This window comes from Saccostrea cucullata, unplaced genomic scaffold (genome assembly GCF_032062105.1).
Source record: "Saccostrea cucullata isolate Sc308-1 unplaced genomic scaffold, CSIRO_AGI_Scuc_v1 ctg842, whole genome shotgun sequence".
NCBI lineage: Eukaryota > Metazoa > Mollusca > Bivalvia > Ostreida > Ostreidae > Saccostrea > Saccostrea cuccullata.
Genome location: NW_026929376.1, coordinates 351,302 through 374,901, shown reverse-complemented (window position 1 = coordinate 374,901; position 23,600 = coordinate 351,302). Strand labels below are relative to the sequence as shown.

General features: G+C 32.3%; 1 protein-coding gene across 1 annotated transcript; it reads left to right on the top strand.

Moving 5' to 3' along the window:
- Positions 1 to 7,918: 7,918 nt before the first annotated feature.
- LOC134280662 (ficolin-1-like) lies at positions 7,919 to 13,762 on the top strand. The gene is made up of 3 exons (XM_062763103.1): positions 7,919 to 8,036; positions 9,746 to 9,910; positions 13,478 to 13,762. Exons 1-3 carry the CDS (start codon positions 7,919 to 7,921, stop codon positions 13,723 to 13,725), a joined length of 531 nt encoding a protein of 176 aa, XP_062619087.1. The 3' UTR covers positions 13,726 to 13,762.
- The last annotated feature ends 9,838 nt before the right edge of the window (positions 13,763 to 23,600 follow it).

The window sequence follows — 23,600 nt, the reverse complement described above, 5'->3', positions numbered from 1 at the left end:
TTCAAGACAAGATTTTGCCTTATGTAAAAATCTCAAGAATTTTTTTTTTACAAATTCCTTATAAAACTCCGGATAATTGAACAAAGTTCAGACTCAATCACCACTTAAAAAAATACCGGTGTTATGATTCTTTCTTTTAATTTGTGAAAGATGTTTTCGTTTGATATGTTTAACTTCATACTATCATTGTATTTTAAACAAAGATGATTTTTAAAAAAGCATCATTGTTAGTGATTAATAAAAATTAAAAAAAAATATTGAAGCTGAAAAACATTTATAATTATTGCAACTTATGAAGTAACGTAAATAGGTTTGATTGTTCCTTTCTCTTCAAGTGCAAAAGAAAAATATTCTAATTCAGATTCTCTCTTTTGAACCAATAATTCAAACATAATTTAAAGTCCTACATGCTAAAAGAACGCCGACTTTTGAGTTAAACGAAATGATTAATGATTTGAAACGCATGATTTTGAAGTGTAATGAAAAATAGCGTTCGCTTCGTGATCAGGAGGCCCGGGTTCGATTCTCGTTCCCGGCGCCGCGTCAAACCTAAGACGTAAAAATAGGTGGTGACTGTTCCTTCGCCAAGCGCTCGGCATCAGAGGTGAAAGTCACGGGTCTTTCGGATATGACCTTAAAAACGTAGGTCCCGTATCACGGTAGGCGCTGGCACGATAAAGAACCCTCACTGCTCAATGGCCCTGAGTGCCGAGTATAGGTCTAAATTTGAAGCCCTTCACCGGCATACAGTGACGTCCCGATATGAGTGAAAAATTCTCGAGAGGGACGTTAAACAATATACAATCAATTAATGTATTGAAAATTAACACTTTCCACGAAATTTTACTATAGACTTTGTTGTAATAACAAAACAATTAAGCAATATCTGGCAATTAAAAATTCAGTCTTTTCATGAATATTGATGAAGGAAGTGCGTAAATAGTAGGCCTCTATAAACACACGCATGTCCACGGGAATTCAGTTATTAACATGAATTTCTCCAATTTTTTTTAGATTGAAATTACTTATTTCTTCTTTTCCATATCAAAAGTTTTATTTTTAAAGTTTGATCCAATAGATAGTTTATACTCTATTGCTGCAGGTGAGATATGTTTTTCTCACACTCTAGGATTAGCTTTTCTGTTTATAACTCTCCTCTGGAGATTCAATTTTTTTTATAGCACAAGCATTCAATTTTCGAGTAAATCTTTCAAGTTAAAATTCAGCACATTATATGTAAACTGTAATGTTTTTTTTAGGTTTTCCATCATATAAATAAAATTTTAATTTCCTTCCAAACATACTTTTTTTTTATCAAAATTGTGCTCAAAAAATCATTTGTAAAATAAAAATCAGCATTTATAAATGCATTCAGTTTTCTTTCTCTCAAGAAATTACTTTTCCTACTCTATTTCCGTGAAAGACAGGATGGAGGTTAAAGAATGTTTCTAAGGTTTAAGCTTCCTAAGGCATTCAAATGACAACTTTTAAGATTATATTTAGTCTATGATGTTTTAAGTAATGCAAAAAAACAAACGATTCTGAACAAGTTGATGTTTAACCTTAATATTTGTTTCTAACAAAAAAAAAATAACAAAACCTATTCTTTTCGTATTTTTACGTTGATTCATTAAAACAATTTCCTGTGATTTACTGTGTTTTTTTCAGCTGGTGGAAAGTAGTAGGTACTTATGTATGTATTGTGCTTGTTTGCATGTTTTGTTATTTTATGATCATCATCTCTATTTCTTATGATAAAAAAAACTGCTGAAATCAGTATTGAACCCATCCGACCAAAAAAAAAAAAGAAAAGAAATTTTATCTTACCTCATCAAGATTCATCTAATTCTCATTTCTTTCTAAGACCAATAGGTTAATTTCAAATATAATGGGCAAAGAAAATAGGGAATTGCAGTTACAATTGTAGGACTATGATCAGTGAATGATAAAACAGTGCAAGTTGTTTTTTATTTGTTTTTTTAATTACTGTTATTTTCCAGAGAGCACAAAAAACTATTTATAAATGAAACAATTAGGATGTTGTCATTTTTTAAGTTATTATTCAGAATATTTCCGAGAAAAAAGAGAGTAATTTCGACGAAAAACTCATTTACAGTATATTGACCGATACGGTTTTTTCCGTAATGTATTTTCGTAGCAATATATAGCCTTGAACACAGGGTGCAAGTAGATTAAAAAACCAACGAATGTAAAACCTTTTAGAAATTCCTTTTTTCAAACCAGATAACGTATCAAAAAAGCAAACCCCTTTGTTGTTTATTTTTTTTTAAAACAATCGTTTTTTCTCTAAATGAGCAAATGAATAATTATATATCCGTTCAACAAAATGATTATTCTTTAAACAGAATATGTAATAGAAAAAGCGCTAAGGGATTTAATTTGTTGATATCAAATAATTTAAATTAGAGGGATTTCAATAACCATGTTTAAAGTCAATAATTATAAAGTTTTTTTTCCCTCTTTGCAGAAACACTTTTGTGAATAGAACATATAATTGGGTCACGTTTTGACTGATAAAATGTGTATACTTTTTTTAGACCATTACTTTTATAGCACACTTTGATAACTAATTATTCCGCCCTCCTTAATATAATTTAAGGCAGACGGAGGACGTCGCGCTTAGAGCATCTGATTACACAATTAAATTTTCCAATTATCTCTGTTTTAATTTATGCTCTGGTCACAAATTTGTTTTCTTAAAACGTTGACTCTTTCTTATTTTTCATAAAGGTATTATCGACTATCTATATGTAAAGCATATTTTTGGGTTGTCTTAGGGGAAAGAAGATGTTTTTGTAGATAATCAATTTTCATGACGTGACATGGGACCCAAAAGAGCGCTGTAGAAAAAAGATCTTGCTATTGATCAAAAAGTCTAAATAGGCAGAATCTCCATGAAATTGGGCATTTTAGAAATTGCAATACAAGCTTATGCATCAAAATGCATTTAATGGCAATTACAACTTTGCTGCTGACTATTGCATGCAGTCAAGGAGATTACATAGAGTCTCATTTCGAATTTGCTGGCCATGTTCCCACACCAGTCGATGCTGATGCTGCTAGTAAGGAGAGGACTTTAAGTCACTGCTTTTCCTCATGTGTACAGAACAGCAATTGTTATTTTTTCGACTTTTGTCACAACAGTGTTACTGAGACTTGCTACACGTACGAAAGGAACAGAACAAATGTCATTGGGGCAGGTGGTGGGTCATGCAAACGCTATAAACTGGTGAGATTAAATTGTATTTAATTTACTGAATATTATATATCATATCATTATACAAGAGTTCTTATCTGTCTTTTTATGGTTTTCAAAATGTTGTTAATTTTTTTGTACATGGAAAATAATTATTTGATTTAATATTTAAAAAATTATTTAGATACAATTGTGCGAGAAAGACTTTACAAAACCTTGCAGATGTCCTGAAGATCGTGGCGGAGAAAGATGTCAATACAAATATGGTAAGATTTTAACTAAAGGCTTATTTTAATATGTAATATATTATAAATATAACATCCAAACAAAAAGGCTAGATTTATTTATTGAATATTTTGTATTTAAAAGATTGCAGTGGAAATCTTGTACACCTTGCGACAACTTCATATTCAGTTCTTCGAGAGTTTTCAAATGGATATACACATGAACTATTTTGCGACATGGTAACGGATGGTGGAAGTTGGATAGTAAGTTATCGTTTTACATGCCTTTTTTGTCCCTGTCAAACTCATTTAACATTAATTTTTTTTAATTAAGCTACAATTAAAGGCAAGACATGTGTAAAAAAAATTTTACATGCAAGCATTTGCTAAGCATTAAATACACTATATGAAGTGCAGACGTGTACCAAAATGGAAGATAATTTTATTTTTTCCCTATATATTTCATTTAAAATAACATTTTGTAAAATCACTGGTATAAAAATATTTCTTGACAGATTTTATTACAAATTTCTTGATAATCCACGAAATTGTTGTAGTTAATAAAAACAATAGTTCCACGTGATCACTATTAATATTTTAAATTATTGAAATTTAAAAGCGACATGAAGTTTTAAGTTGCATAATGTCACAATGAAATACATATAGTCAACGTTGATGTTGAATTTTAAGACTGATGTTAAGTGATGATTTTTTTTCCCTTAAAACTAAATATGTAATTATCTTTTAAAGAAATTCTGGTTTAAGTATCGAAATAAATAATACAATCGGACGAAAATTGACCATTTGCCAGTGATTTTACAAAATGCTGCTTTCAATGAAATATACCAGTATAGAGAAAAACTAAAATTATCTCCTCTTTTGTCACAAAACTGTATATGGAGATAATGAACAATATCCATCAAACAATACAAAATAGTAGCAGTGTAAACATGGACCTTCAAAACATCAGTGGTTGGGTCAGGTGCCGCGGATGAGTGAGCATCCCCTGCCGACTAGTAACACCAGGTGTGTGCTCCTTGTCTTGATCGGGAAATAACGAAAAAATCCGACGACAATTCAGTGTGTATATAATGGGCTAACAAGTAGTTTAAAAAACTTCAGACAGCATTTGATTCAATGATAAATCGTATTTGCTAACAAGGATATTATATCGACCATAGAGCTTACGAAATGATGACTTTAAACGAGACTTCTAATATTCTTGTTTTTTCATCAACTTGTTTGTCAATAATTTACATCGTTATAGAAATTTTACGTATATTATGTAGAGCATGCTCTTGTTTACCTCATGTATATATTCCTTTTTAAAATTAATTTTAATTCATATATCATATATATGGATGTATACGAATTTCCAAATGGTATGACTTTTTCTTTCTTTTCCTGACATTAATACTTGACATAATAGTATGTTCCATAACTGTATCCTACTAAAACTGTCAAATTCAAGTTTAATTTTCAACATGACTGATAAACAGTCAACATGTTTCTTTCTTTCAAAACTAACATTGTACATGTGAATATCAAGCAGTGCATCATGTATTTGAAATATCTGATAATAACAAACATCTATCCTGTTCAAAATCCATTCCAATTTTACTCAACAATTTGATAGATAAAAACCCACAGAACATTAAAAGTATCAGAGGTGGAATCAAGTATCGCGGAGAAGTAAGCATCGCTGTCGATCAGTTGAACCCTTCTTGAGCTCTTTGTATTCAGTCGTTTGATAATACTTTTTGTAATTTATAATACATACAATAGTCATATTCTGATCTATTATAATTGAAAACGAAAACAATTATTTAGCATTCCATTGAGCGGCAGGTTCCATTTGCAAAAAGACCATTGTACTTACTATATAATTATATTTTAACTGTCGACTTCCGGTGACAGTTTTATCTTTTGTAAAACTTCATTCTTTGTCATTTCTCGATTATTGATACGTGTTGAAGAACAAATTCGATGTGATATCGACGATATCGACACTATTATGTCGATATGATATCGATATCTATCCTGACTAGAACCATGGATTAGTAATACTAGATACAATTTATGAGATTCAGTGCGATGTCGATGTCATCGATATCGACAATACTATGTCGATATGGAATCGATATCAATCCTGATTTGTAAAATTATTTTTAAAAATGGGATACAACATAATAATACATGGTCAAAAGCAAAGTCGGTATAAATTCATTTTGACATACTGTTTTTAATTAACAAGTATAATACAAATAAGGACTCAATGTAAGTCAATATGCATTTATAATGATCCAGGATGACAGACATTGACCATGGAGTATATCGACCGAGGGCGCTAGACCAATGTCGATATTCTACATGTATCTGAGGTCAATATCTGTCATCCTAGGTCATTATAAATGTATATTGACCGTGAAATGAGTCCATATCTATTATATTACATAATTTCCTGAATCTATTTATGTACATCTTCCTTGTGTTTACAGAGATAATGATGTGCTGTTGTTGTAAAGCATAAATAAGTTGAATGTAAATGTTTCATAATTTATTGAATGTTACCCACAGGCACTTGTTTCGATAATAAATATTAAACCCTTTATAACACAAGGTATCTAACTCGAAAAAACACAGATTACCCCTTCCTCCAGAATCGCACTCATTTCCACTTGCGGAGGAAATGCACTGACAAAATGTTAATACCTAGGTCTTCTACGATTATTTATCTACACAGCCATGCATGGCATGCTTGTGATGCTTGTCTATATGTTCTTAAGTCTCCGTAAACAGCGTCAAAACTCTGCTCGCCGAGTCGAAAAGAAGAATTCAACCATGAAATGGTATGTGCTAAGTATTTCGCAAAATGTTAACAGATATCCTTGTTAATCGTTTTGCATTCTCAGTCTCAGAATTCCTCGCTATATCCTTTAAATCTTCCTCACTACAGCTAGCAATTGCCAACTTTTGTATCCATGTTTGACTGAAGCTAAAGTGAAAACGAGACTACTCGCGCGAGTCATTATTTGCTTCCAGTGGTCATTATAAAAAATATAAATTACATCGTATTAACGGATTTCACAAAGTGATGTAATATTAAGTAATAATTTAGCAAACTATCAAAAGTTATCTGTCGATATCGTAACTACATCATGTCTTGGACATAACTCATCGAATCAATGGAGAGACATTTGTAGGTGAAAATGCTATATTAATACATATATATATTATATAATAGATAGAAGAAGCTCATTATAACATAAAGCTTAAACCATCATGTTTATAATAACGCTTAGTTGTAACTTTTTTATCAGGGTTTTATGTAAAGACAACAAATATTATAATAAAATTGAATTGAAATTAGTCATGCTTACATAAATATTCAAAAAATATTTCATCCACAATATAAGAAGAGAGTATAATCCTCGACATTGACAGACCAGCTTGGGAATTTAAAACGACAACTTTTCGGTTTGATGTTAAATCCCTGTCATACCGGTCTGTGTCCTCACGGCGATCGCACGGCATCCATAATCAAAGTACTGATACAGTACTGAAAGACGGGGTCAAAATAATTTTCATGCTAGATTTCACAAATGTTATATAATTTGAGTTTTGATATTTTCTTTATTAACAAACTAAAAACAAAACTATGAATAATATAAATTCGCTTTTTCCATTTAATTTGAAGTAGAATTTTCAATAATTGCTAAGTCTAGAAACCTTTTTGAATTTTCCGAATTTCACCTGGTCCAAATTAATATTTTCCGGAAGTAAACAATGAATGATGCGTACGCAGTCGTAATACTACGCAGGAGAGTACTTTTGTTTACTTGTTTCTTTTACAATTAATATTTTGATTTTAAATTTACTAAATGCTTCACTAATTTGATTTGAAAAAAAGTTCATATCACTTTCTTCAGTTTAATACAGAATGTTTATATTTCTGCACTCTTTCATATAGCGTAGATTTAATTCATGTTATCACCACGGCTTCATTTCTGAGGGGCTCTGACAGTAAACTAATAGACGGGGTCACGTGACCCCGTCTAAAAATTGCAAAAAGCCGAGGTGGTCGCAGTAGAGTCTTCTACAGCGCCGTGACAACGCGGCGAAATCCACTGAACGCGGTAGGATCTCCTAGAACGCCAGGGGACGGCGATCACTTTGGGCTTTTTAAGAAAATTTATTTTTTTTTCAAAGTGCGTTGGCTTGGTCCCAAATTTAACGCACTTTGAAAAACTTTTTTCAAAGTGCGTAATTTTTCAAAGTGCGTTGTAACACATGTGATGAAAACGACCTCAACTTGAATTTTCAACACTCAACATACGACATGTTTTATTTTTATCACAACACACTCTAAAATCACTTAAATAAAAAAAGGTTAAACTGAAAACTCAGATTTTCATATTTAATCTGAATATGCGTTTCTTTTTTGTTGAGTATATATGATATTAAAATGTTCTTAAACATGAAGTTGATTGTTTCCTTGAAGATCTTTCAAAAACGTATGGACGGAAGTGTTGATTTCTACAGGAACTGGAATGACTATACCAATGGGTTTGGGAACATGAATGAATATTATAAAGGTACAGATATATATATATATATATATATATATGGGAAATTTAAGGAAGAAATATGAATTTTCAAAACTATGTAACTTTGAATTTGGATTTTTTTCTTCAAAGGTTTGCTAATCACTATAAAAATGAACTTAAGGAGTTTTCAATAATTGTTGTCACCATTCTTTATTTCCAAAGCCCTTTATTCAGGCTGATGAATGACTAAAGCTATAAAATCTTTAAATTTATTCTTTTAAAAAAATAATCGAAAATGCATCAAACAGAAGCAATATTTTACTAAAAACAAGTATTCCGTTTGAAAAACTATTTGACGTGAGAACATAGAGTCAGCATCAGGAAATGTCTTGAAATAAGTAAAATTTGTAAACATTCATTTTTATTTTGATAAACATAAACTTATATTTTTTTTTCAATTTGAGCTAATTTTAAATATTTGTTTTATGAGTATGTGTACACGTACGGACAAGTTGCAAGAAAATAAAATTTTAGAAGCACATTTTGTAAACGTTTTTTTTTTCTTATTTACAGGATTAGTTATCATGTTTCGGAATATTCGTGGCGATTTTCGTGGCAAGATTAGGGCTAACAAAATATGTTAATGACCTAGGTACGCTTTTGGCGTCATCGAAAGTAGATGGAGACAATGAAATTTCATGTAATTGTATGGCTAAGTGATGTAACAAGCATTTTCTAAAAATTCGAATATTATTATATATCTATACACTGAGTAAATACATGTAGTGTCTCATTAAACATTCGAATCATCTATTTTTCTATTTATATCTTCAAACTATTCCTTTATTAATACAACTGATTACAATTATTCTTTTGCTGCTACAGGTATCTTCGTTTTATTTGTTTATTCTATAGAAAGGCAGAGTAGATTTTGTGCTTATATACGTTTCGTTGTGTACTTCATGAGTATTCTACAAGGAAAAGAAAGTATGATAGAAATAACTTTTTTTCATTTGTCTTATTTGAAAATAATTTGATTGGATACAAGATTTAGTTTATTTCGTATAACATATGTTTTCTACGACACATTGAATTACGTCAACGAGGAATTAAACTCCGCATGACTTTTAAAATATGCTCAATTAGTGAAGCCGTTTTTGAATTTAAAATAAAAGTCCTACAGTCTACACTGAATGATGAAAAATTCAATTATAAGGAATAAATTCAAAAGCACCCGAAGGTTTACTGGTATAATTATTTAATTATAGGAAATGCTCTTATGTATACATGTATTCTGCAAATTTCCATCTTACGATAGGTAGGGGTGGTTCAAAATTTATCTGTTTTCCTCCAAAATCGGAGGATAAACTTACCCATAATGCAATGTGATTTTTCTAATATATGGTACAACTGGACGCCATATTTAAATACCACCGAAAAGAAGACTACTTATTAGACCAGGAAACATAATAAAATATGATCTTGATTTTATTTGCGAGAATTGTAAATCAAATTAATTATCTCCTCGCAAAGGAGTTTGAGAAGTTACAGTAACGCAATATTGTAGGTGACTGAGTATGTGTTGTTCGAAATGAAAGTGTTGTTATTTGCGTCAGTATCATTATCAAATACTGCCTTGATTTATTGATTTACTCTTTGCAAGATACGTTCCGCTTTTCGGTGCTCTTGTTTGACATAAAATCTTTATATTAAATTCATGGTTATATTTTAATTTTCATATTTACGCTTATTCTCAGGAAATCAGGCACTGTATGAAATTGTAAAAGATGGAAATTTTGAGCTAAGAATCGACATGGAAGACAAAATAGGGGAATGGCGATACGCAAAGTATTCTCATTTCTCCATTGGCGGTCCTGATACAAACTACACTCTGAGTGTCTCTGGATATACGGGGAATGCTGGTGAGTTTACAAGTATAAAGTACACCAGAATGTAAAAGATCTCTTAAACTATTGTTATTATGATATTATAATAATATTTATGTTTTATATATTTTGTTGACCTAATTTTAATTCTAAAACTGGAGGTACTGTGAGAAATGAGCTCACTAAATGATACCCCCGCCTCCCATATGTATAAAATAGCATTGTCTATGTTTTGCTATGGTAAACCCAAAATATGTATCGGATCAAAAAGTAAAATAGGAGGTCACAATGGCAATATGTAATAAAGATTCGTGAAAATTTTATCAAATTTCATTATGTGGTATGAGAGGCGTTGCGGATAAGAGATTGGTACCCCAAAGTGTAACATACAGACGGACGGACGTACAGCTAGACAGACGGACGGGCGGACAGACATACTGAATACTATATACCCTCCCGCTTTTCAAGCGGGGATATAATGATGCTCAATGCACCCAAGAAAGTGTATGTTGAGGAATATCTAGAGCAAATCTACAGTTTAAAAAGCACAAACCTGGTCTCAAGAAGATAAGTACAGTCTAGAATCAAAATTTAGATTTTGAGTATCTCAATTTTTATTTATAAAGCATGTTTAAAAGGTTCCAAGCTTGCGAAGGATAATGAAAATTGTTATACCCCCCGCTTCAAAAACGGGAGGGTATATAGTAATCGGAATGTCCGTCCGTCTTTCCGTTTGTCAATCTGTCTGATACGCTTTGGTGTACGCATTTCTTATCCGCAACCTTTCTTTATACCACTGAGTTAAATTTGATGAAACTTTCACAGTATCTTTACTACATATTGCAATTTTGACCTCCTTTTTTACTTTTTGATCCGAAACATACTTTTGTTTTCCCATAGCAAAACATGAACACTGCCAGTATATTCATATGGGAGGCGGGGGGGGTATCATTTAGTTAGCTCATTGCTCACAAAACATCTTGTTTAATTTTATATTTTTTTTTTTTTTAAATTATACAAATGTGATTTTTGAAGTGAAACATATGGAGATACCGAAAAGTATTCAAAATCAAAGTCCATAAAACAATACAAAATAGGAACAGAGCGAACAGGGACCTCCAAACATCAGAGGTAGGATCAGGTGCCATAGAGGAGTGAGTATCCCCTGCCGAACAGTCACACCTACCCTGTGCTCCTTGATCGGGAAATAACGAAAAAAATCCTTCGTCGATTCTGTGTATAAATGATTGACTAACAATGAGCATGAAAAATGTCAATAAGCATTTCACACATTGATAAACTGTATTTGCTGACAAGGTCATTTCTTTCGATGACTGCTGATATTTTTTGTTTCATCGACTTGTTTGTCAAAATTTTACTTCGTTTTAAAAAATTTTCATACGTAGAGCATGCTCTTGCATATCGAATCGATTGAGATACATAAACTCCGTATGCAGATGATGAAGCAAAACTGTTTTCAGTTTATGGTATTGAAGCCTGACTATATGCTATTTGCAGTAAATAAAAGTGACGATAAAGAAGAGTATTTGATTAAAAATAAAACATGAACAATGTAAAAATGTGAAAAAGACGTAAAATAAAGGCCCCTAGCAATTCAAGAGGTAGGAGCAAGTGTATGGAGGAAGTAAATATCGCCTGTCGACAGGTCACACTTGCCCTTTGCACCTTGTCATGATCGAGCAAACTGAAAAATCCGTGGACAATTCTATGTGAAAGTCGACTCAATAATTTGCACGAAAAATGTCAGTCAACATTTAAATTAACAATAAATTGTATTTGCAGGTATTGAAACATTGTATCGAACATAAAATTTGCAAAAGGTTGTATTTATACGGGATTATTGATATTCCTGAATTATAAACTTATTTGTCAGAAGATTGCAAGGCTGTAGAAATTGTTCGTAAGTAAATCATACTTTATGTATCTAAGTGTCGTTATAGTTGAGAAAAAATAAACTTAAGAAAAAATATTCCAAATCCCTTTGATAATGATATATTTCCAAAAAAAAAAGAAGAAGAAGAAAAGCTGATGGTTAAACGGTTTTTGTCGTTAAAGGTTGCCATTTTTATGCTTTTTCTGTAAAGCATGTAACAAACATTTTCGGGACTTGCATTGTTACCTAGTAGTTCTATCAGATATATTGTATCCAGATATATAATTGATATTTTACTGATTATAGACGACAATTAGGAGTCAATTAACAACCATGCTGTATAACGAAAGATATAAATTTGATATTTCCATCCGTACCGCGAATTTCCCTCATTCGTGCTGTAACATTCCATAATCACTTTCTTATGGTGTTTATGCTTTCAGGATTTCGTTAATACACTGACCTTTTTGCATATAATTATTCATTGTGTAAGCCAATGAAGAAAACTTATTTATTTCAAAGTTCCTAATTTTATTACTCATGGTCGAACATCTTAATATACCATTGTATTTCCGTTCAAATTTTATTACTTAGTATCGATGGGCTTGATTGGTCTATTCGGATTAATTTCATTATAAAATGATTTACCAAATTATAGGGCATTTGAACAACAACAAAATCAAATTTGTTTTAACAAGATAATTATAGTTTATTAAATTAAAGTCCTTTTTCCAATTATAAATTCACCGAATTTAAGTCACATATAATATATATTCTAATTTAATAAACCTTAATATCATTTTACTTTTATTACTTATAACTAAATATGATTATGATATTAATATTGTCTAAGTTTAAAATGTTCAGATAAAATGTCCGTTCTAAACACTATAGGTTTATTATTGGCTTGTATTTTGACTTACTTATATTATAATCATTTTATACTTTGTTATGTTAATGTTTTATATTAAATAATTTTACAACTGAGTATTCCGTCTACACTTAACAGAGCTTCTTAATGTTCACTTTAATAAATGTATTTATTTAAAAAAAAAACTACTTTATAGAATGGCATGATATTTTCAAATTATAACAACAAATGAGTCTTCACAAATTGTTGAAATAAAAATATGGTAATGAGTTGAAATTTTTGGCAAGCCCCCCCCCCCTCCCCACAATTTAAACGGTTTGGAAAGGTCTATGCAGTAGGCGTGGCAGCAGATGGTTCAATTTCCTATTCAGGGGTACATGATATCCAACAGTAAAGGATGTCTTGTAGTAATTAGAGCGAGTGGGGGTCTTACTCCTTAGAGATTATTTTGTGTGAATTTTCCTTTTAAGGGTACATCATTTCCTTGACTTAAATTCTGACGAGGTACTTACATGAAATTTACGAAACATCGAACCGAAATATGCATCATTAACCATGAATGAAAGAAATCATTTATTGTATGCATTTATTCTTCAAAACGTAAAAAATGTTAGGTTAGCATAAAAATATATATCAATGCATAAGGTTCACTGCGAGTGTAAACATTTGACAGGGAATGCTTTTTCCTCCTTGGCACCTGATACTACATTTGGAATTGACAAGGATTTGCCATTTTCATTTTTGTATTGTTTGTGAGTTTTATGACATTGATGAATGATAGTCATCTTTACCTTTGCGTTTTTTAACGATTGTGATCGTATTCTGCTATCAATTGTAGGCGACAGCTTGAGTTTTCACAATGGCTTTCAGTTTTCTACATACGACAGGGATAACGACCAACATGCAGGTGTTAATTGTGCAGAGTTTTGTCATGGTGCTTGGTGGTATTACGCATGCTCTCACAGTAATCTAAATGGCGATTACGGAAATGATTTGTATGCAAAAGGTTTAAACTGGTATCATTGGCATGATTTCGACTATTCACTTAAATCATCACAGATGATGGTAAGGATAAAAAGAACGTGATTAAAATTCAGTGTTTAAAAAGAAAACAGAAAGGTACATGTGGAACAATGGTACTTGTACGTAAATAATTGAAACTGATTTACATATTAGATATGCTATATTTTATTTGCATTGTTTACGTATGCCACGTTGAAAGGGTATAAACACAATTTCAACAGATTTTTTTTTACCAATTATAATGTTTACAATTTTTAGATAAGAAAATTCTAATGATCAGCAACAAAATTTGTTGTTTATAAAGGAGATACAGATCTGAAAATTCTTCATGATGTAAACTAGGCTCGTGTTTATGACAAAACGAGATTCAGCAAATCACTAGAAACTGTCTAATCATATTCAGAATTAAATTTTTGATGAAAAAAAAAATTTGCTTTGAACGAACATATATTAGTATATATAACCTATGTAAACAAAACATGGCACAGGCCTTGTTTACATAACAATTGAAAGTTGGGAGCTCTAAATCTGTCTTGTATCTCAACACTTGACATACAAATTTTGATGATCATTAGAAATACCTAAGTTAAATTTTGGAAAAAATAAAATTTGGAAATTTCTTGTTGAAACTGTGTCTTGCCCCTTTCAAGGTATTTTCCTCCTAAGTGAATTAAAATGTGCATGCATTAGGAAAATAAATTTCACAGGGACATCTTAATCGAATATGCAGATGTTTTAATCGAACGACAGTTAATTACGCAAGTAAATGTTTTTGTGAGTCAAAGTCAGATTTTGTCATTGTACAATACCTATATAAGACTATTTTTTACACTCTTAGTCATAAGAATCTACTAAAAGATGAAATGATTGTATGTTGTTTTATGTCCGATTAGAGAATAATTGGCACAAGTAAAAACACTACCAAATACCTGAAGGGCTTAACATTTAGACCTTTACTCGGCACTGGGGCGATTGAGCAGTAAGGGTTTCTTTTTCATGCCATCAGCTTCCGAAAGGGGGCATCGGTCTTTTAAGATCCCATCCGAAGAACCCAATACTCTCACTTTTATTTGCCAAGCGCTAAAAGATAAAAAAAAATTCCAAGTATTTTCATCGACTTAGGTCGATCACAACTGTGAGTCGAACCCGAGACCTTACGATCACTCAGTAACACCAGTTGAAGAACGCTATATACATATGTTTGAGACTCAATATGAGTGAAAAATTCTCGAACAGGACGTAAAACAATACACAATCAATCAATCAATCAATCTACGCGTACAAAAACAACAAATGCCCAAGAAAAATCAACAAGAGAGGGAAGGGCTTTAATGGTCAACCGAGTACAACAATTATAGAGTACCATGTTTGAATCATGATGAAGCTATGAATTTAAGGAAAATTTTAAACTACAAATCATCATTTACCTATCGAAACTGGAAAATGGTAGATCAAACTCTTGTGTATTGAAACAACTGAGAGATATAAACCCATCAGGTGCTAAAGGTATACTGCTGCAAAAAGTAAGGGACGTTGACGATTGAAAAGTTAAAGTCATAAAGTCATAGAGCAAACTCTGCTTATTGTTGTTCTGTTGCATTATTTTTGACACAAATGACAGAGGAAAGGCCGACTGGGATACGTATATAGCTGACTGTCTTTAAAAGAGAATATAATCGATAAAAATGAACTAGCATACCTGTTTATTTAACTGAATTCCATATGAATTTCACAAAATATTCACGATATTTGCTTTTGAACTCCATTTACGTATCTTAGTACATGCCGTCTTACCCAAATTCTCTTTACACGACATTATAAATTCCAAAGTTACTTGATGTACACATATGACGTCATCGGTGGTAGATTTTAACCAAAATGACAGAATACGGCATAACAAAATAAAAACATTTCATTTTTGTTATTGTTTACACGATTTATCATTTTTTAGAGTTAAATTTCATCTCTAAATACCAATACTACGAAAACTTGTGTTCTACTATGACGTCATAATGAAGCATTGCTTTAGTCAAGTAAAATATTTTGTATGCTTCCTTATCCCCCTGCGAAAAAAGGAAAGAAAATTGATCGTTCTGGATTCGATCCCGGTTCCTCTCACTCTTGACGTGAGACACATACCATTACACCACGGAACCGCACTTAACAGGCGGAAATTATATGCAAACATGAGATCACAATCATGTTTATATTCACGTCCTTGGGAATTTTGGTACAAAATTTCATGTATATATTCACTCCCTAGGGACTTTTGGCATAATATTTCATTACAAAAGCTAAAGATCTTCTTGAAATATCTCCTGGAAACGATAGTGTTACACACAGACAGAGTGTATAAATGTACGGCCTTGAACTTTGACCTTTTGACCTCAAAATCAATAGGGGTCTTCTTTAGGCCACTTGAGTTGTTATGCAATATTCTATTGCGAAAAGCTCACCGGATCCTCGAGATATCGCGCGGAAATGAAAGTGTTTTAACATGAAGAATTTATTGATTTATGGACTTGACCTTTGACCTTTTGACCTCAAAATCAATAGGGTTTTTTTTAGGCTATAGGAAGTTGCTATACAAAATTTCATTGCAAAGGCTTAAAGGGTTTTTGAGATATCATGATTAAACGAAAGCGTTATAGACAGACAGAAAGACGGACAGCTAGATGGACGGACGGACAGACCCAAATTAAAATCCCCCACTTTCAGTGAAATCGGGGGACAATAATCAAGTAACAACGGAGCATTCCGCAGTTTTTTTTTTCTTGTTTTGTTTTTTGGTTATTTTACGTCCTTCAATATAAAGAAAGAAGCAAACGCTGCAGACACTTTTCCTTGTATAAAATGTAGATTTAGAAATGCCGTAGACAAATTATTATATTGTATTTCAACATCAAAACATTAATTTCATTAGTTACATCAGTTTTGTATAATTCTAAATGCATGTTCACAAATTTCAGTCGGGTGAAAAAAAAGAAATTTTAAAGCCACATGTATTAAATCCTTATCTTTTTAGATTTATTGACAGCAAGTTGTGCAATCATTTAAATTGAATTAAATTTCCTAAGTAGTATATTTTATATTTATTTAAGATTTGGTAGCGTGTAACAGGTTACGAGATCATGTTTTTGCCTATTTACTCTGTGAAGCCATAATAAAACAAGCATTCTGAGAGTATTGCATAAGCAATACATGTCCCCTACCGGGTTCCCCTTTTTCTTCAGGATGTCATTTTATAATGTGCAAAAGTCATATCCAAGGTAAAACTGAAAGATTTTCAAGTTGTAAATGCCTTAAAACTAATAAAATAATCCTCATTAAGAGACAATTCAACTCATTTCTCCATCGTCTTTTTCCTCGCTTCATATTTTTGTCGACAATCGGAAGTTAGCGCAGTTCGAACCCGATCTTAATTAAGCGATTATGAAAAATATTCAAAATGCCATAATTCTGTCAAAAATCAATGAAGCGAAGCGAAATTCAAACTTGATCTGTAACTCATTAAGATACACTTACATACCAAAATTCAGCTCAATATCTGCAGGCGTTTAGAAAAAAAGTGTGGAAAACCAAGTGGGACAGACAGACGGACAGACAGACAGACAGACGGACGGACGGACGCAGAGGAAACCTATAGTCCCCCCCCCCCCCGGTTTCACCGGTAGGGGACTAATAATCTCCCACGGAGAAAAATGAAGTTCTATATCGCTCTAAAGATTATTTTAATTGCTTAAGTAAATAAAACAGGAAATATTCCCACTCAAGAAAATGCAATATTAAACGCAAAAGACGTTTAATACAGCTCGAGCCATTGCTCCCTGCCTTAAAACTGTCTGCAATTGCATAATATAATGATAATATAGAGGCACATTTAACTTCGTTTTTACTTGATACCTTTTGTTCTTTCTGTGATACGATTCTTTTGATTGCTTCAATTAATATTTTGTTCGGTTGAGTATATCGGAAAGACTCTAATTTTTGTATTCTCTGGTTTAACCCCTACATAACGATATTATGTCCATGCAAACAAATTTTCATGAAGGGTTCCAATAAATGTCTTCCAAGCCTCTTTCGTTACACTTCAGAGAAATAGCTATATATATTTACAGCAGAGAAGGAGAAAGAGGTTAGGGTAAGGCTTAGTTTATTGAAAGGTAAATAATAAATAAATTCTTTCCATGACTAAAATATGATTTTTTTTTTTCAAAGTGCGTTAAGTCTCTTAACGCACTTTGAAAATTTTTTTCAAAGTGCGTTGATTTTGTCCCAATTCTAACGCACTTTGAATTTTTTTTCAAAGTGCGTAATTTTTTCAAAGTGCGTTGCCACATAGCGTGCTTCATAAAATACGCCTGCGTGACAAGTCTTTTTGATTTAGACATCAATGAATCACACAAACTTAAAACATTCCTTAATTAAAGACGAACGGACGAAAACAGATAGCAATAGCTCACCTTAGTGATTCAGGTGGCCTAAACAAATCCTCATTTATAGCCTCGTATTCCGTTTTTACTTTATTTTGTTCATGTATGAGTTTTTTCAATACTTTTCAAACATTTAGCTAAAGCTATATATGTTATTTTCCCTGTAGAGTGTAGATTTCAATAAAGCCGTCTGAAAACCATCATTCTTCACTTTACTATATAAAAGCAAAATGAAATGTTAGCAGTGAAAACGGCGAAACACGAATTTTCATGTAGAACAGTTCTAGCATTGCTGTTAATAAGAGTTGTTGATCCAGAGGAATACGGAATAGAAATATTAAAAATGAAATATATGAAGAAAACGAACAGTTTTTGAGCTCAAAATTCCAAAAACCGAAACAAAATAGAAGCGGAGTAAACACGGTCCTCCAAAACTTCAGAGGTGAGATCAAGTGCCGGGGAGGAGTCAGAATCCCCTGCCGACCGGACATACCCGCTGTGTGCTTCTTGTCATAATCGGCACTGAACGGAAAATCTGTCTTCAATTTAGTTTGAAAATAATGCCCTTGCAACTAGTATGAAAAACGTCAGTAAGCATTTGGCAAAATGATAATTTGTATTTGTTGACAAAATCATCGTATCGACCATATAGAGCTTATGAAATCATGACTTTAAACGAGACTGCTGATATTCTTGTGAAATCAACTTATTATGTCAATTTGTCAATAATTTACCTCTTTTAAGAAATTGTACGTACGTAGATCAAACTCTTGTGTATTGAAACAACTGAGAGATATAAACCCATCAGGTGCTAAAGGTATATTGCTGCAAAAAGTAAGGGACGTTGACGATTGAAAAGTTAAAGTCATAAAGTCATAGAGCTTGTTTATTTATTATATTATCTTAACGTAAAAGTAAAATATCCAATATGAAACAGATGAGTCAGATTCTCTTGTATGTTTTATTTAATATATCATATCGACATAAGAAGGGATATAACAATTGTTAAGTGAAAATACTAGTAAGTACCGTAAATCTGGAAATTTTTACGTCGATTTACTTTTGCGAATTTGGGTCAAAAAGCTGTTGATTAATTTTTACGCTTCAAATTTTTGCGAATTGTCACTGGTTCTAAAAATAAAAATCACTAAAGATTTTCATATCAGGTTATGTTTCAAATAATATGCCCAGTTAGAATATCACCAATATACTCGCAATGTGGCAAGATATTGCAAAATCGCTCCGAAATAATTTTGATAAAAATACAAAGAATTTGCACTGAAAATAATTTCAAAATCAAATATAACAAACATTTTAGAGGTTGTGTATGCCTTTTCACCTAAAGTATAATCCAAATGAAGAAAAAATATAACTAATTCTCTCAATGTTTGGTTTTTTCTCACATAAAATTTACACGCCGCATTTACATCTGGGACTTTGTAGTAAATGCACTGAGTTTGAGTTATCGCCCGTTTTGATGCACGGTTAGATAAAATTGAGTTCTCTCTTTATTGGCAAATTAATTTATGAAAATGATTAAAAAGGGGCACACCGCCTCAGTGCTTGTAAAATCGTCGGACGATATTGTATATAATGAGGGCAATTTACACGCACGGGTAATTAACTTGTAGTTATATAGTAGACTAGTGTAAACAGGTTTCTTTTAAAAATGACCAGTGCTTACCGACGCCTATTCACTGAGTTAATCTACAATAAATACGGTATTCAGTAAATGTCGAGTTCAAGGCCGCAACAAGTGGGTTTTTTTTTCTTTTCATGTGTAAGATTTTGGACAAAGTCTGCTTCATATGACTACAAAAATAGGTCTGCTAATAACTGGGAGCAATGGGTACCCATTGGAATTTCAATGAATTGTTGTAAGACATGATATCCAAAAACCACATAGATATTGTCGATGAGAAACTCAAGCATCTTTTTGATGTCATCTCAGAGTACTTGTCAGTTGTGTATGCAATAAAAATCTTTTTTAAACAAAATAATTTGCAAATGACCTATGACATTGTAATTAAATTTACGAGTTCTATTTTTATTGAAAAAGTAGCTATCAATAGCATAAAAAAAGTCTGGACTTTAATTTATCGTAGAGATTGGGTATATATAAAGTTTGTATGAGGATGAATTTGGTAACTTTTTTGATTTAAGATTTTCCAAAAGTTTCTAGGACAATGTTGTTACACTGTACGTGTACCTGCTTTATTAGCAGGGACCAGTACATAATGAACGTTTTGTCTAATTCATTGTTTAACTTTTGAATTACTGAATGCAGAAGGAAAGATGATTTTCATTTTGTCCCTCAATAACATAATTCGAGATTTTAACACACATACGATACATTTTTCCTATTCTGACGACATAGCAAGGTCTTCTTTTTCATGTTTTGCCCATCACGATCACCAATCGTTATCCTAACCAGAAACCATACACATGTATTTATGAAAATATAACGCCGGTAAAATAATAGGGGTTCTTTAAATTTTGATCCCTTTTAAAATTAATGTTTTTTATTAGCTACAACATTTACGTCACCAGTAATAAAATATTCAGCAGGAATATAGCTGTAGGTTGAAAAAGAACATGAACAGGAAGGAGAATAGATTATGATTCAGAGACTCAATATCTAGGATCTGTAAAGTTTTTTAATGCAATTTATGTTTTGAAACAATAGTTGGTGTCGATGTATACCGGAGGTATTTATATGAAATACGGTTTAATTTTCGACTTGAAATATTGTGAAATACAAGACTTGATCATCGTGTGTTTGAGAATATTACTTGTATTGGTCTTCGACATAGAGTCCCCCAACAATCTATAGATATATCTTTGACGTATTCATGGTATTTGTCAAATAACAATGGTAATTGCCTTTCTTATGCCGTTAAGATATATCCTGGTGAGCTTGAAATCAAGATACCCCAGAGTTTGGCACATCTGATTCATACTTGGATATTTTACTTGAAAAAGATGTTAATCTAACAACCAAGCTTAAGCTCTGTGATAAATGTGATGACTTGAACTTTTCCATCGTCCTTCCCTTACTTATGCAACAATATGTTCATCACTTGCATACAGATTTTATATATCTCAGTTGATTCGATAAGCAAAAGCATGCTCTACGTATAGTCAATTACTAAAGCGGATTAAACTATTTATAAACAAGTTAATGAAACAAGAATTTCAACAGTCCCCTTTAAAGTTATCATTTTGTAAGTCCTATGGTCGATACAACGACCTTGTATTGTCAGCGAATGCAATTTATCATTGAGTGGATTGCTGAGTGCCGTATTCATACTTATTTTTAGTCCTTTATATATACACTGAATTGATGACGGATTTTCCCGTTATTTCCCTTTCATGACAAGGAGCACACGACGGATATGACCGGTCGACAGGGGATGCTCACTCCTCCATAGCACCTCATCCCACCTCCGATTTTTGGAGGTCCGTGTTTGATCTGCTGCCATTTTGTATATCTTTATGGACCTTTGATTTTGAATACTGTTCATTATCTCCATATGTATCATTTTATTTACAGCGTCAATTTCTTTGCTGGCATATTGGAGTTAAAGGAAAAACGTGTTGTTTTCGCTGTGTTTTCTTCTTTAATATGAGTTGGTTTAAAGTGAATATGATTTGGTAGATCCGTAACCACTTCTATATAAATAATACAACTATGAAATGAAATATCTTTCACATTTTGATTTCGGAAAAGTGTTTTCATTGGCAAGGGGCATAATGAAGCATTGCTTTAGTCAAGTAAAATATTTTGTATGCTTCCTTATCCCCCTGCGAAAAAAGGAAAGAAAATTGATCGTTCTGGATTCGATCCCGGTTCCTCTCACTCTTGACGTGAGACACATACCACTACACCACGGAACCGCACTTAACAGGCGGAAATTATATGCAAACATGAGATCACAATCATGTTTATATTCACGTCCTTGGGAATTTTGGTACAAAATTTCATGTATATATTCACTCCCTAGGGACTTTTGGTATAATATTTCATTACAAAAGCTAAAGATCTTCTTGAAATATCTCCTGGAAACGATAGTGTTACACACAGACAGAGTGTATAAATGTACGGCCTTGAACTTTGACCTTTTGACCTCAAAATCAATAGGGGTCTTCTTTAGGCCACTTGAGTTGTTATGCAATATTCTATTGCGAAAAGCTCACTGGATCCTCGAGATATCGCGCGGAAATGAAAGTGTTTTAACATGAAGAATTTATTGATTTATGGACTTGACCTTTGACCTTTTGACCTCAAAATCAATAGGGTTTTTTTTAGGCCATAGGAAGTTGCTATACAAAATTTCATTGCAAAGGCTTAAAGGGTTTTTGAGATATCATGATTAAACGAAAGCGTTATAGACAGACAGAAAGACGGACAGCTAGATGGACGGACGGACAGACCCAAATTAAAATCCCCCACTTTCAGTGAAATCGGGTGACAATAATCAAGTAACAACGGAGCATTCCGCAGTTTTGTTTTTTTTTTCTTGTTTTGTTTTTTGGTTATTTTACGTCCTTCAATATAAAGAAAGAAGCAAACGCTGCAGACACTTTTCCTTGTATAAAATGTAGATTTAGAAATGCCGTAGACAAATTATTATATTGTATTTCAACATCAAAACATTAATTTCATTAATTACATCAGTTTTGTATAATTCTAAATGCATGTTCACAAATTTCAGTCGGGTGAAAAAAAAAGAAATTTTAAAGCCACATGTATTAAATCCTTATCTTTTTAGATTTATTGACAGCAAGTTGTGCAATCATTTAAATTGAATTAAATTTCCTAAGTAGTATATTTTATATTTATTTAAGATTTGGTAGCGTGTAACAGGTTACGAGATCATGTTTTTGCCTATTTACTCTGTGAAGCCATAATAAAACAAGCATTCTGAGAGTATTGCATAAGCAATACATGTCCCCTACCGGGTTCCCCTTTTTCTTCAGGATGTCATTTTATAATGTGCAAAAGTCATATCCAAGGTAAAACTGAAAGATTTTCAAGTTGTAAATGCCTTAAAACTAATAAAATAATCCTCATTAAGAGACAATTCAACTCATTTCTCCATCGTCTTTTTCCTCGCTTCATATTTTTGTCGACAATCGGAAGTTAGCGCAGTTCGAACCCGATCTTAATTAAGCGATTATGAAAAATATTCAAAATGCCATAATTCTGTCAAAAATCAATGAAGCGAAGCGAAATTCAAACTTGATCTGTAACTCATTAAGATACACTTACATACCAAAATTCAGCTCAATATCTGCAGGCGTTTAGAAAAAAAGTGTGGAAAACCAAGTGGGACAGACAGACGGACAGACAGACAGACAGACAGACGGACGGACGGACGGACGCAGAGGAAACCTATAGTCCCCCCCCCCCCGGTTTCACCGGTAGCGGACTAATAATCTCCCACGGAGAAAAATGAAGTTCTATATCGCTCTAAAGATTATTTTAATTGCTTAAGTAAATAA

Bases quoted from the DNA above. Each gene is read 5' to 3' on its own strand.
- LOC134280662 (XM_062763103.1), top strand. From the start codon at position 7,919: ATGAAGTTGATTGTTTCCTTGAAGATCTTTCAAAAACGTATGGACGGA. The intron at 8,037-9,745 runs GTACAGATATAT...GCTTATTCTCAG, and splicing joins CATGAATGAATATTATAAAG to GAAATCAGGCACTGTATGAA. The intron at 9,911-13,477 runs GTGAGTTTACAA...TATCAATTGTAG, and splicing joins TGGATATACGGGGAATGCTG to GCGACAGCTTGAGTTTTCAC.